This window comes from Prionailurus bengalensis, chromosome B1 (genome assembly GCF_016509475.1).
Source record: "Prionailurus bengalensis isolate Pbe53 chromosome B1, Fcat_Pben_1.1_paternal_pri, whole genome shotgun sequence".
Lineage (NCBI taxonomy): Eukaryota > Metazoa > Chordata > Mammalia > Carnivora > Felidae > Prionailurus > Prionailurus bengalensis.
Genome location: NC_057344.1, coordinates 192,519,768 through 192,533,320, shown reverse-complemented (window position 1 = coordinate 192,533,320; position 13,553 = coordinate 192,519,768). Strand labels below are relative to the sequence as shown.

At 41.5% G+C, this 13,553-nt stretch overlaps 1 protein-coding gene across 5 annotated transcripts in view; it reads right to left on the bottom strand.

Annotated features, from left to right (window-relative positions):
• Positions 1-2,708, bottom strand: part of LCORL (ligand dependent nuclear receptor corepressor like) — a 166,200-nt gene extending 163,492 nt beyond the window's left edge. For 4 of the 5 annotated variants that reach the window (XM_043572877.1, XM_043572878.1, XM_043572876.1 and 1 more), the window contains exon 1: positions 2,376-2,689. In XM_043572877.1, coding sequence (XP_043428812.1) covers positions 2,376-2,526 — 151 coding nt within the window. In that variant the 5' untranslated portion in view covers positions 2,527-2,689. Of the gene's footprint in view, positions 1-2,375 lie in introns of all 5 variants that reach the window. The other variant, XM_043572875.1, reaches the window with a different exon arrangement.
• Between the last annotated feature and the right edge of the window lie 10,845 nt (positions 2,709-13,553).

Genomic DNA, 13,553 nt, shown 5'->3' with positions numbered 1-13,553 from the left:
GTGCTTCACATATAGGATACTGGGGGGCGGGGGGGAACCCCAATCAACAAGTGTATATCCTGTTTAAAGGAGTTTTACTGTTTATTTCAAAATAACAATGACAAAAAGTATGAGATGGATTTTGCTAGGTCTCCTGACTGGGACTATGGGAAACATTTCTCAAATATAATTAGAGCCCAGGAAAAAATTTCCTTTCAAATACAGTACAGTTATACACATTACATTAAAAATGTAATATAGAGATTGCATGTGAGACATACCACATCCACTCAATTTTCAATATCTTCCAATCCTACTTGAGTATCCAAGTAGGTAAAGCAGAAAGATATTCTAAACCCCCTTTTCCATCAAAGCCAACATCGTGTTTAGTTAAAATTTGACAACTTTTCAAAATACACATATTTTTGTGATACAGAGCCATATTTCATGGATCTAAGTAAGAAAATACGGGAAACAAACCAAAGAATTCTAAAACAAAAACTGACCTAAGACACCTCCGAATTACTGCGTGCCGCGGCAAAACTTAACACAATTATATCGTGAGCCAGGGTTTCAATGCTGTCATCCTGCCTGATTCTAACCGAACGAACTCAACAATTTCTACACAGGTTGTCAGTGGAACGATCTTTAGATAAGCAATTGTGAAAACGGGTCCATTTTGTATTTAGGAAGCACTAGCAACAGTCAGCTTAACATTTTTATAAAAGAATAATACCGTGAGGTTTTTTTTTTTTTTTACTTTTTTTTAAGAACTAAATCATTCATAAATACTTGACTAAAGAAAGCTATTTCCCAGAATGGTTCCTTAAATAAAACCAAAATATATTTTATAAGGGTAAAACATTAAGTTGCCTAAAGTGAACTTAAATGCTCCTAGTCAGAGCAATCTTCTTTCTTGTCATTTCCCTATTTCCACCGTTTTCTGCAGTGCACATTTCTGAGCTGAGGCTGTATTAGTTTATCCTACCACTATCTCCTTTTCACTAGTGAAAAACGAGAAAGATCTTCAGGCTAACCAAACAAATCTGAGAGGGGTGGGGGAAAAGGGGCGCGAGGTGGCGCAAGAACAGATGGAAAGAAGGTAAGAGAGTTGTTTTCTTAAGGCACTAAGGTTACTCCTCAACTCCAAATGCTAAGATTTAATCGCCAGTGGAGCAAGCTGCTGCCGCTATCCATCCACTTCTTAAGACAATGCAACCCTCCTTTCTACCTCTTCCCCTACTCTCCTACCCGCAACCGCCTTCCAAAACAAACAGGCACAACACACCCCATCCCATAACCCTCCTTGCCCCTTCTGTGCCCACTAAACCAACCTGCTGGATAACAGCTCCTCGCATACGTCTCACTCAGACAAAAAAGCGACGGCGGCACGGTGGGGAGTTCCCACCACCTCCTGCCACCCCGAGCAACCCGCAGAATGACAGCCCCAAGCCCAGAAGTTTGTAGCAAAACGATTCCCACCCCACCAAAAGGGAAGACCGAATTACAAGAGAACGGGGATGGGAGGTGGGGAGGGCGACGTGCGTGTACATGCAGGGAAGGGTCCATCACATGACAGTACAAGAGGACCAGAGTCGTCCCGGCGTCCGCGAGGAGGAAAGGGGGGCGGGGGGAGAAGGGTGCCGTCGCCATGGCAACACCCCCCATCCGTCCAGACTTCCAAAGAGGGAGGAAGAACTTCAAATCCCAACCGTCAGCGCTCGAGCAGCTCCTTCTTAAAGGGGTACACACAGCGCCGCCGCCGCCGCGGCCGCCGCCGAGCGCGAGAGGGCAGAGTTGGGTGCCCCCGCCCCTCGGGCGACGCCCCCGCCGCCCCTCGCCCCCAGCCGGCCCACCCGCGACCCCCGCCCCGCGAGCGCCCAGGGGTCGCCCCGGTCCTAGTCTCCGGGAACTCGGCCGCGTCTACCCGCCCGGCCCCCGGCGGCGAGAAGGGGGTGTGTGTGCGCCCGGCGGGGGCGCGGACCAGCCCGCCTTCCTCCCGCCGGCCCTGCCCGCAGGCTCCCCTCCGCCCCGGCGCCGACCCACCGGGCCGCTGCCTCCCCCCGACAGGGTGGACGGCGGGCGGCGAGGGGGCACCGCGGAGTTTCGGGGAGAGCGCGAGCCAGAGGTTTCCTCGGGGGCTCGGCGAGCGGGTCCGAACTAACAGTTCCTGAGGAGCCCAAGAGCTGAGAAGGGAAGGAGCGCGAACCGCGCAGGGCGAGAGCCCCCAGACAAAAGGCAAGCGCCGGGGCCGCCGCGCCGCCGCCGCTCCCATCGCGCTCCCCCATTGAACTGACCCGAACGAGAGACTGAACTAACCCCCTCAGCCACAAACTCCTCGGGCTGCTGCAGCCGTCGCCGCGCGGAGCCGGGGCCCCGGCCCGTGTCTCTCTTACCTACACAGTGCATGAGGCGGTGGCGCCAAGAGTCGAGTTCCCGCCGGAATCCTCTCCTCTCCGCCGCGCACCGAGGGCTCCGGCACTGAGCGGCGGCGGCGGCGGCAGCAGCGGCGGCGGCAGCGGCCATTCTCTCTCTTCCCTTGTCCATCTGCGTCCCGCGTCACGCGCCCTCATTTACATACGAGCGGCGCAGGCACGAGGCAGGGGCGCGAGCCCTCGGCGCGAGCCCCGGAGCGCGCACCCCCCGGAGGGGGGGTTGATTGACACGTGTCACTACCTTCCCTCTGCCCTTCCCTCCCCCTCCCACCACTCCCTCAGGGAGAGGCGGGGAGGGAGCGTGAGGAGAAGGAAGCAACCTGCCGCTTCCGCTGACCCCGCCTCCCCATCCACTCCCATCTCCCTCCTCCCGCCGGAGTTTACTCAAGCAAGCCATACTGCTCCCACCGCCCGCGAAAATCCTGAGCGGGAGCGAGAGCCTCGGAGCCCGGCCAGAAACCAGCGTGCTAATGGAGCGGACTAGCAACGCCTCCCTTCTGACTTCGCGACGCGACTCAGGCCGCCTGGAGACTTCACTTCCCAGGCTCCGTTGCGCCGGGGTCCCGAAGCGGAGCTTGCCGTCGCGACGCGATGCCTGCCGGTCGTTGTAGTCCAGCAGGGATGGACACTCACTAGTTGTCTCACACTTGGGCTTGCAGACCGGCCTCTGACTTCTTTGCGCTGTGCGACTTGTGGGTTTAGCCTCCAACTCTTCATCAGGATTGCGCTGCCAGCGTCGCCTGGTCTGACCCAGCCGCCTTACATTCTCTGGGCTCCCAGATAGAAGAGCGGTGGAAACCGCCCGAGTTGTCTGCGCTTTGTGCTTTAAGTCTTGGAAACTTTTGGGGGTCACTGTCATCCTGCCACCGGGATGACAGGAATAGAGCAGGAATAGATGCAGGAATAGAGCAAGCCGGCCATTCGGCCGCATCAGAAATAACTGCCAAACATCCAGAGGGAGATGCCAAAGTGACTTCAGTTCCAGGGCAAAGAGATCTCCGAGAGCGAGAGTATTTACAAGGATTAGGAAAAAAGAGGCTTTTCATAGAAAATTATTTACGGGGGGGGATTGGGTGTGGTTAGGTGAAAACTCCGAAAGGGGAAACTGTTATGTTCCGCAAAATGTAAACTCCCGTAGGACAGCGACCCACTGAGACGGCTGTACCTTGACATCTCTCACTTCTCTGACTCTAGTATAGTGCATGGCACGGGATTTAGCATTTTACAAATGTTATGGAATAAATTCTACGCTGTGCTAGAGAAAATATTTCTTCAGAGAGAGAGAGAAAACTTTTGATTAAATATAAACTCCAATGACATTTTTTTACTTCTGCACCAGAGTGTGCATGAAGTTTTGTATATGTGCAGGGGTCAAGCCAAAGCTAAGACACCCAAAGTTTGCTGAGAAGTACTGTGTATTACTGGAAATGTATGCCCAAGTCTGTGGACAATACGTTTTATTCTTCTTGGAAACTCCTATGCATTCTGAGTTCAGTTCCACCCTCCCTGTTTTGTGGCTTATCCTTATTGGCTTTCTGGATTGCTTGCTTGCTTCCTTTTTTTTTTTTTCTTCCTATGAAAAAGTGTTTCATTGTTCATTACCTCTCAATAATGAAGATGTAGTTTTACATTTTCACAAAGAAAAAAGGATGAAATTTGAATTTCACAGTCACCCTTCCCAGAATGGTCATAGTTGGAGGAGCAAGTGAAATCACTTGTGAAGATGCTTTTGGAATGATCAATGGATGGATTCAGTTACAGATTCCACTCATATTACAATTGCCCAGATGATCAGCCTTTGTAGGTTTCCTGATCACTTTTACAGTAATCTACATTAGTTAGGATGGGCTAGGTTATGGTGCAGTAACAAAAAATCTAAAACAGCAAAAAATGGTATTTCCTGCTTATCTGACTGTTCATGGGGGGCTGCCGGGTGGTGAGGGATGGGAGAGAGGGAGGACTGCAGATGGTTCTCACCAAGCAACCAGATGACTTAAGGAGGCTCCAATCTCTAGAATGTCCCCACTTTCACGATATGCAGAAAGAACATGCATGGCAAACTGGTTCTTCCTGAAAGTTATACAACTCAATTCTACTCCCATTTCATTGACAAAAGCAAACCATATGAGCGTACTATCTTCAAAGGAGCAGGGAAGTATAATTCTTTTTTCTCAGAAGGTAGATAACCCAAATTTACAGGTAAACTGCACCAATGATTACTGCAATCCATTCTTCTAGTCATCAACCTGTAGTTCACTCAACTTATGATACAGAATACATTCACTCCTATCACACATGAGACAATTCTAACATTTTCATTCAGTAAAGGCATTAATCTCAAAGTTCAACATCTCTGGGTGAATCTTGGTAGTCCCTTATTAAAACAGGATAAAACTTCTTTTGTGAAAGATAATCTATCCTCCCTGGTTACACACACACACACACACACACACACACACACACGCACGCACACACACGCACACACACATACTCAACAAACAGTGCTGGAATAGTGACAGAATAACCATGGTAAACATTCCTATTTAGAAAGGGGAAAAATGGGAGACACACATGAATAGTTCTAGCAAATATTTTACCACAGCTAGCATGGATTGCCAACTTTCCAGCTACTAACAATAGTTTCCTTGCCACCACCCACTGAGTTTCTAAATCACAGCTACATATTTTAGGTTTTCTGTCATAACTATACCTCCTGGGTACCAATTTCTACATTAGTCAGAATGGACTAGGTTATGGTTTAGTAACAGTAACCCCAAATCTCAGAGGTTTAATACAAAGATCCATTTCTTTTATTTCAAGTTTTATTTAAATTCTAGTTAGGTAACATGTATGGTAAAATTGGTTTCAGGTGTAGGATTTAGTGATTCATCACTTACATATAATACCCAGTGCTCATTACAACAAAGATTTATTTCTTAAACTATATGTTCTCTGAAAAGTATCAGGGAGAATGGGGAGAACTGTTCCATGTCCATAAAGGGACCCAAGTTTATGAAGCCCTACCATTTGGAAGCACCCTATGACAAGAAAAATAAGATGCTGAATCACAATCCAGCTTTTAAAAGCTTCTGCCAGAAGTGACATAGTTCCCTGGATGAAGTAAATCATGTGGTCATGCCTAACTTCAAAGGAGAGATATATCAGATAGCTTTAAGGGCATAACAAACCACTCCAAAACTTAATAGCTTAAAACATCAACTATTCATTTAGCTCATGATTGTATGGAATGGAAATTTGTATTAGCCTCAGCCAGACACTTCTCCTGGCCTGGGCTGCGCTTACTTGGGTATTTGTGATTATCTGCCTGTCAGCAAGGCAGCTCTGTTTCTGAGGGTGAGCTGACTATCGGCTGGGACAACAGAGCAATCTGGCCAGGTGTCCCTCATCATCAAGAGGCTAGCCCTGGCTTGTTCACATGGTGGCAGTTACAGTATTCTAAGAGCAGCAAGAGAGCAAGCCCCAATACACAAATACTTTTTAAGTTTCAGCTTGAGTCCCATTTGCTCTAGTTCCAATGGCTAAAGCAAATCATATAGCCAAGCCAAGCATCAGGATGGTAAAATAGATTCTATGTCTTTAAAAAATATCTGGAAGACACATTCCAAAGGGGTATAGATAGGGGAAAGAAATAATTTGTGGCCATTTTGCAGCCTACTGCATATGGGAAAGTACAATGCTACCATGTTTCCCCAAAGAATGAGAATAGAAATATCAATGAACAGAACTAATGAATATCATTGCTGAAGAATTTCTGGGAGAAGGGAAAGATCATGGCCATATATAATGAAATGCATAAATGGAGCAATTTTTGGAAGTCAGCTTGACTTAGGAGAACAAAGAATTTTCCATGGCAAGTATCAGAGAGTATATTGTAATAGTTCAAGAACTTGACTTCAGGGTAAGCTCAATAAACATAGAGTCCTTAGTAGTCTAGCTGATTCACCCTTGTGTTCTCAGCATCTAGTGCTGTTCCAGGCACTTAATTGGTGCCTGATTTTTTTTTTATTGATTTGACAAATGTTTAGGATATCTATAAAGCCAAGGGTAAAGTAAGGGTCACATCCCACACTAAAAATCTAGTTACTCACAAAGGACTTTTCATATAACAACAGATACATGATATGAAAATGTTAATGTTCTTTGGAAATATGTTTTTGTACTGTTATTTCCTACGTATGTCATATAATTTATTAATTTCTGTGTAACAAACCAATCCATAACTTAGCGCTTAAAAGAGCAACCATGTGTTTTTGTTCAAAAGTCTACAGGTCAGATTGCAAGTTTTGATCTGGAGAGGTTTTTCTGATCTTGGCTGGGATTGCTAATGTGGGAAGCTGCCTGATCCAGAGTGGCCTCACTCTGGTCTGGAGTTTGGCTCCGTGTTTGCTGGGGTAATGGGAATGACTGAGCCATGTGTCCTATCATCCAGAGACTGGCTAGATCTTATTTACCTAGTGGTGGCATGTGAAGCACAACAGTGGAGGAAGCACTAATGTGAAAGTGTTTTCAAGTCTTTGCTTCCATTGGTTGTTTTCTACTCTCCCATTGGCCAAGGCAAATCACATGCCTGAGCCCCAAATCTGAAAAAGAGAATACTAACAAAGGCATGGATATAGAAGGGTGTGAGCAAATTGGGGTCATTACTATAATCAAACCACCATAAATATCCACCCAAGTTCACTATTCTCTACCTAAAACTGATTAGCACATCTGTGGTTTTTATATAGTACCAAGTGTAGATATAAACTACTGGAAAAATTAAAAGTTTCTTGATTTATGTGAACATTTGGCAGTATTTCTTAATCTGGGGTACATTTTAGTAGAAGATAATTAAAACATACAAATAAATTGGAGTGGCTTGAAATACTCATGTTTCCATAGTAGAGAAATATAAAATTTACAAAGGGGTATGAAAAGAGTCATGTTTTTTGAGATACTAACCAAAAATGAAAGCTATTCTTGTACTTAGCAACAAAAAGAAACAGCCCAATACACTAGTAGGATTGTAAAATACCTACTCAGTTGTGAATTACCAACATGTAGCACAAACATAATATACATTTTCTAATTTAATAAAACCTAAACGCTTTGTATGAATTAGATATTTGTAATTATAAGGCATAATATTCAATGCCTTAATTAACTATAAAATGATTCATAATTCTGAGAAGCCATTTTTTAGTAAATTTTATTAGATGCTTTAAAAAAAATAACAATTTACTATATCTCCTTTAGTTTTGAACTATAGTGCACTGCACTGATCAGAGATCTAAAAATCAAAGACAAATTTGATCAACCAATTATTTAGGGCATGGAACATAGCCCCCTTTCAGAAAACTTCTAATCAGCCACATAATCATATTATGCTAAATTTTATGCAAACATCTTAGATTCATCCAGGTTTATGAGCCAAAGATTTCTCAGCATTCTTTTTCTCATGAGAGTATGGACTCCAAGGATACCATCATCTCAGATATACATGCTGGTGCATTTAATTTCAATACTGCAGTTAAATAATTAAGAGATATCTAAAATAGAGGAATAATTTTGTCTTCTTGATGCATTTCCAGATACCATCAACATTTTTTTGGTACATTTTGTAGGGAACAAAGATAAAATTTCACAGCAAGGAATAAAAATTGAGGAAGCAGAAACAGTGATGCACTTCATTTCTTATATTATAATGTCTATCTATTTCCTATTTCAAGACTGTTCTTAATAGACATAAAAATAGATATGATAGGTGATCCAGTATAGGTGCTATCTCAGATATTTTTTCTTGATGTTCTTTGTTCAGTTCCACCATTAGGTATTCTTTAAGCATTACTATTACACCCTGTTACCATCTTCATATTAAATATATTTTAGTTGGACACAATTTTCACTGTATTAGGAAGAGTCAAGCCCTCAACTGTCAGGATAACCAATAGTGAAATTAGGGTAAGCATGTTTTCTAATTTTTTTAAAAAAACAAAATCATACACCTTTGAGTTTGGAATCTGAATGTAATACTATTTACCATGTATTTTCTCTTGTACCCAGGCAGATGATAATAGGACCTGATCTATCATTCTCTTTTTGTGTCCACTTGAAACTACTCCCCCAGCCTAACTCAATATCACTTTCATTTTCAGCTTGTCAATAATTTCACTGTATTATATGCTTAATGGTGGCTATTTGAGCCAATTTAGTCCAATTGCATAGTTTAGTATCAAAGTCAAATAAAAATGTCACCTAGACTATTATAGTTTAGAGACAGTACAGGTGATATAGGTCAATTCCCTATTGTTGCAGATACAGAAATTGAGGCCCAGAGAAGATTACCAATTTGTGTATGTCACACAGCTTATAAGTAGTAGTACTCAAACTGAAGATCAGATTTCCCAATTTCTAATTTTGATTCTTTTTACAATAATAATAGCCATCATTTTTTGAGCATTTATTTGCATTATTAATTCACTTAACCTTTACCATAACCCTATGCAACAAGTACTGTTATTTTTTTTTTAAGTTTTTTAATGTTTATTTATTTTTGAGAGAGAGTGGGTGAAGGGCACAGAGAGGGAGATAAAGGATCCAAAGCAGGCTCTGCAATGTCAGCACAGAGCCTGAGGTGGGGCTCAAACTCATGAACCTTGAGATCATGACCTGAGCCAAAGTTGGACACTTAACTGACTGAGCCATCCAAGTGCCACAGTACTGTTATTATTGTTCCCATTTCTCAGAGAAGGAATTAGAAATTGGCTCAGTGAGTTGAACTTATCCAACATCACTAAGTAGTTAGTGGTGGAGCTAGAATTTCCAACTCTGTCTTTCCAGATTTACCACTGCTTTATATTGGCAAGCAGAAAAGAAGGTGATAAAGCTGCCTTGTAAGGAATCAGAAATTGAGAAACCTAGACTTACCTGATTTTCATGAGGGAACACTGTTGATTTGGAAGAATATAGTGATACAAACACAAAAGTATCATCCTCCAGTATTTAATATATCAATCATTCAGCCAAACTAGGTGTTCTGTTGCCCCCCATCTGACACTTGCAAGCTGTTCTACTCTCATTGAGTTTGTTCAGTACCTCCAAACTAAGTACCTCCAAACTACTCCTTTCTGTGCTCTTGACACACTTTATTTATACTTTTTCTCATGGGTATTAGTATATTCCTCCATGTATTATCATTATTTATGAATGTTTCTTATTGTTCCACTCTACCACCTTGAAGATTGTGAAGCCAAGGCCTGAGTATTCATCATTTCTGTATACCTGTGTTCTATACTTAGTTGGTACCAAAGAGACTTTTGTTGAATTGAAACGAAATGGTAACAAATTGGGATTTTTAGAAGAAAATATGAAAGATTTAAGACTTCTTTCACTCCCATCCCACCACCATTCTCAAGCCCTACTCATAAATTCAAACTTATTTTTCATTCTTGATGTCAAGACAGTGGCAAAAGGAGGGGTGCCTGGGTGGCGCAGTCGGTTAAGCGTCCGACTTCAGCCAGGTCACGATCTCGCGGTCCCGGAGTTCGAGCCCCGTGTCAGGCTCTGGGCTGATGGCTCAGAGCCTGGAGCCTGTTTCCGATTCTGTGTCTCCCTCTCTCTCTGCCCCTCCCCCATTCATGCTCTGTCTCTCTCTGTCCCAAAAATAAAATAAACGTTGAAAAAAAAATTAAAAAAAAAAGACAGTGGCAAAAGGAGATGGTGTGGTTGCATTTTACAGAGATTATATTCGAAACCAAGAAATTAACATCATTTGGAATTTCTGTATGTTGAAACTCCTGATGCAGAATAAACCGTAATGTCTCATATGAATAAAGTTCATTGATTTGCTTACCAAAATGCTTTAGGGAACAGAAATATGAACAATTTACAAATTTGGAATTGTTTTTCCATGCTGTTGACAATAGCTAGGAATTGGTTCTCAGTTTCAACATATAAAAAATATTTATTTTGATATTAAAATAGTACAGAATGCAAATAAAGATGAGGCCCATGAAGTGGCCCAGCAGTATAGCTACGAAAGTGAAATCCAGTGGATTGAAGTTTACTTTAAAATATTACCATAAAGAAGGTTTATTTAAACAGTAAATATGATAGTGGCCCATATTAATATCCACCTAGGGAACAGATGTGAAATTAAGATAGAAAAGAAAGAAGCAGTTAAATTACCTATGATTCACATTTATAAAGAAGATATGGGAATAAATATGTGAAGTTGGGATATTGCTTTAGCAGCTTTTAACTTAGTAGTCAGTATGTCAAAATTGTATCATACTTGAGGATTTAAATTATAATATAGATTTAAATTATAATTAATAATCACTTATGCAACCATGGAAGTAAAGAACAATCTAATATTATCCTATTAGAGGCTTTCAAATTTAATAGGCAAAATGGTGTGATCTTATTCTTATGCACTAAAGTCATTAAGCTCTAAATCATAAACTTGAAAGAAAAAACAATCTAAATATAAAACTCAGCAACAATTTTGAATATCATTGGTCTCCATGATTTCTTTCTCCTTTTCCCAAGGAAATAGAGACTTACAAGCAGAGGTAGAGGTGAGAGACAGGGCTAAAAGCCTGGAATTGGTTGGAAGATTGTGAAAAAGCTGTGACAATCACCTCCTCCTCTTGACTGCCTCCGCACCAGGTACAGCCAGGCTTTATCCCAACTTCTGCAAGAGATAGGAAATTTATTCTTTGGAGAAATTGGACTGGAGAGATTGTGGATTTGAGGACAACAAGTGTGATAGAAGGAGGAGCTATAGTTGCAGACTAAACACAGATTAAGTATAATTTTGCTAAATTTCCCCCAACTTGTTCTTACAATACTCATAACTTTGATTTGTACCTTTTAGCAGGAAACTAGAGATTCTTCTCAAAAGAAATTTGGAAGAATCACAGAAAAGACTTACAAATGCTGACATTTGAAAATCTCCCCAGAGAAAACTGGCCTTCTGCCTGATCACACTTTAGTAAAGTCCATCAGTCACAAGCCTACCCATGTAGACAGAGCATCCAATAAATGTTTTAAGTTTCATTCATAAATATGCATTCAATAGAAGTGTTGAGATAGAATATTTCTCCAAAGTAGTGTTAAAAAAATATGGAGAGGCACTTGGGTGGCTCAGTCGGTTGAGCATCGGACTCTTGATTTTAGCTCAGGTCATGATCCTGGGGTCGTGGGATCAAACCCTGTGACGGGCTCTGCACTGGGCATGGAGTCTGCTTAAGATTTGGTCTCTTCCTCTGACGCTCTCCCCTACTCTCTCTCCCCCTATAAAATAAAAATAAAATACAATATATGGAGACAGACAATAGGAGATAAGAAAATTTCAAGATCAATCCAGGAAGTCCAGTATTTGACCAACAAGAGATGAGTTCCATGAGGAGAGAAAAGAACAAATGAGGAAAGAGTATTATCAAAGAAATAATAAAAGGAAAGTTCTCAGAACTGAGGGAAATGAGTCTCTAGATTATTAGGTTTCATTCCAAGACATAACCATGAAATTTCAGGATCCCAGGAATAACGAGAAAATTCTAAAAACTTCCGAGAATAAAAGTAGACCATGTACAATGGATAAGGAACAGAGCAGTATTGGACTTCTCGATAGATGACAATGGAGCAGTATCTTCAAAATTATAACTAAAAATGATCTCCAATTTAGAATTCTGAAATAACCAAACTATCAGTCAATTATGGGAATAGAATAGAGGTTTTCAGGCTTGCAAGATCTCAAAACATTTATCTCCCATATACTCCTTTTCAGGATACTGCTGGAGGATGTGTTTCTTCACAACAAAGAAACAGGGAATCCAACATAAGGGAGAGGTTGAAGGAATTTTGAAGGTAAGGAAGGGCAGTCACAGATGAGAACTGAGTGCAAACCCTGAAAGCAAGTCCAAATGTGAGTAGGATGAGGAGGGATCCAAGAAAGAATTTGCTGAGACAAAAATGGAATAGAAATTATATAACAGGTTTGATTTGTGAAAAATTGGAAACTTGGAACACTATTGGAGAGAGCAAAAAGAACTAGTAACAGGCCCATAGATAACTTAGAAAATAGGAAAATAATCAGTGTCTGCCAGTCTGAATTTTTATTTCTGCTTCTCCAGTGACTAAAGTAATGCCTGGCATGGAAGAGGATCTCACTCAGTGCTTCCTTGATAGATGGACAGATGGATGGATGGATGGATGGATGATAATAATGAACAAATTTGTGCCCTCCTCCATCAGCACTTAGCACAGTTACTTAAACATAGACAAACGTCCTTGAGTATTCATTGGACTGTATGAATGCAGATTGTTTACCTATTTGATAATCCCTTTACATTAGTCTTATTTCTTTGTTTTGAAGGACATAAATTACATTTAAATTTGTTTGATCAGTAAAGGAATTTATTAAAATTCTGAAAATTTTCAGATGATAGCTTTAGTCATAGAATGAATCTAAGTACTCAAAAATAATCTGTTTCTGGGGTGCTTGGGTGTCTCAGTCAGTTAAGTGCGCAACTCTTGATTTCAGCTCAGGTCATGATCTCACAGTTTGTCAGATCCAGCTGAGCCCTGCGTCAGGGTTTACACTGACAGCATGGAGCCTGTTTAGCATTCTTTCTCTCCCTCCCTCTCTGCCCCTCCCCTGCTCTCTCTCTCTCTCTCAAAATAAATAAATAAACACATTTAAAAAAAGAAAAAAAAAGAAGTTACAGCTTGCAGAACTCTCACTTCTAAAAGAATAATAATAATCTGTTACTGTCTCTTACCGCTGCTTTCCTCTTGGTTGTTTTCATTTTTAGATCAGATCTCCCCATATACTGGTTAAGGTGGCCATGAGTAGTTATAGACTTAATCCTCCAGATTACCAAACACCTCTTTTTTTCAGTAGTTAGTCCAAAATCTAGAGCTAATTTACTGTTAACCAACTTATATCAATCTCCTGAGCCAATTATTGTGACCAAGGCAATGGAATATTCTGATTGGCTAGGCCTGGCTGACATGACCAATTCTAGCATCATGAATCAACTTCATTCTAACCACATGGACTCAGATTCAGGGAAAGATGGTTCCTCAAAGGAATACCAGGGCGCTATTAAGAGAAAAAGGGAATATAGATATCCA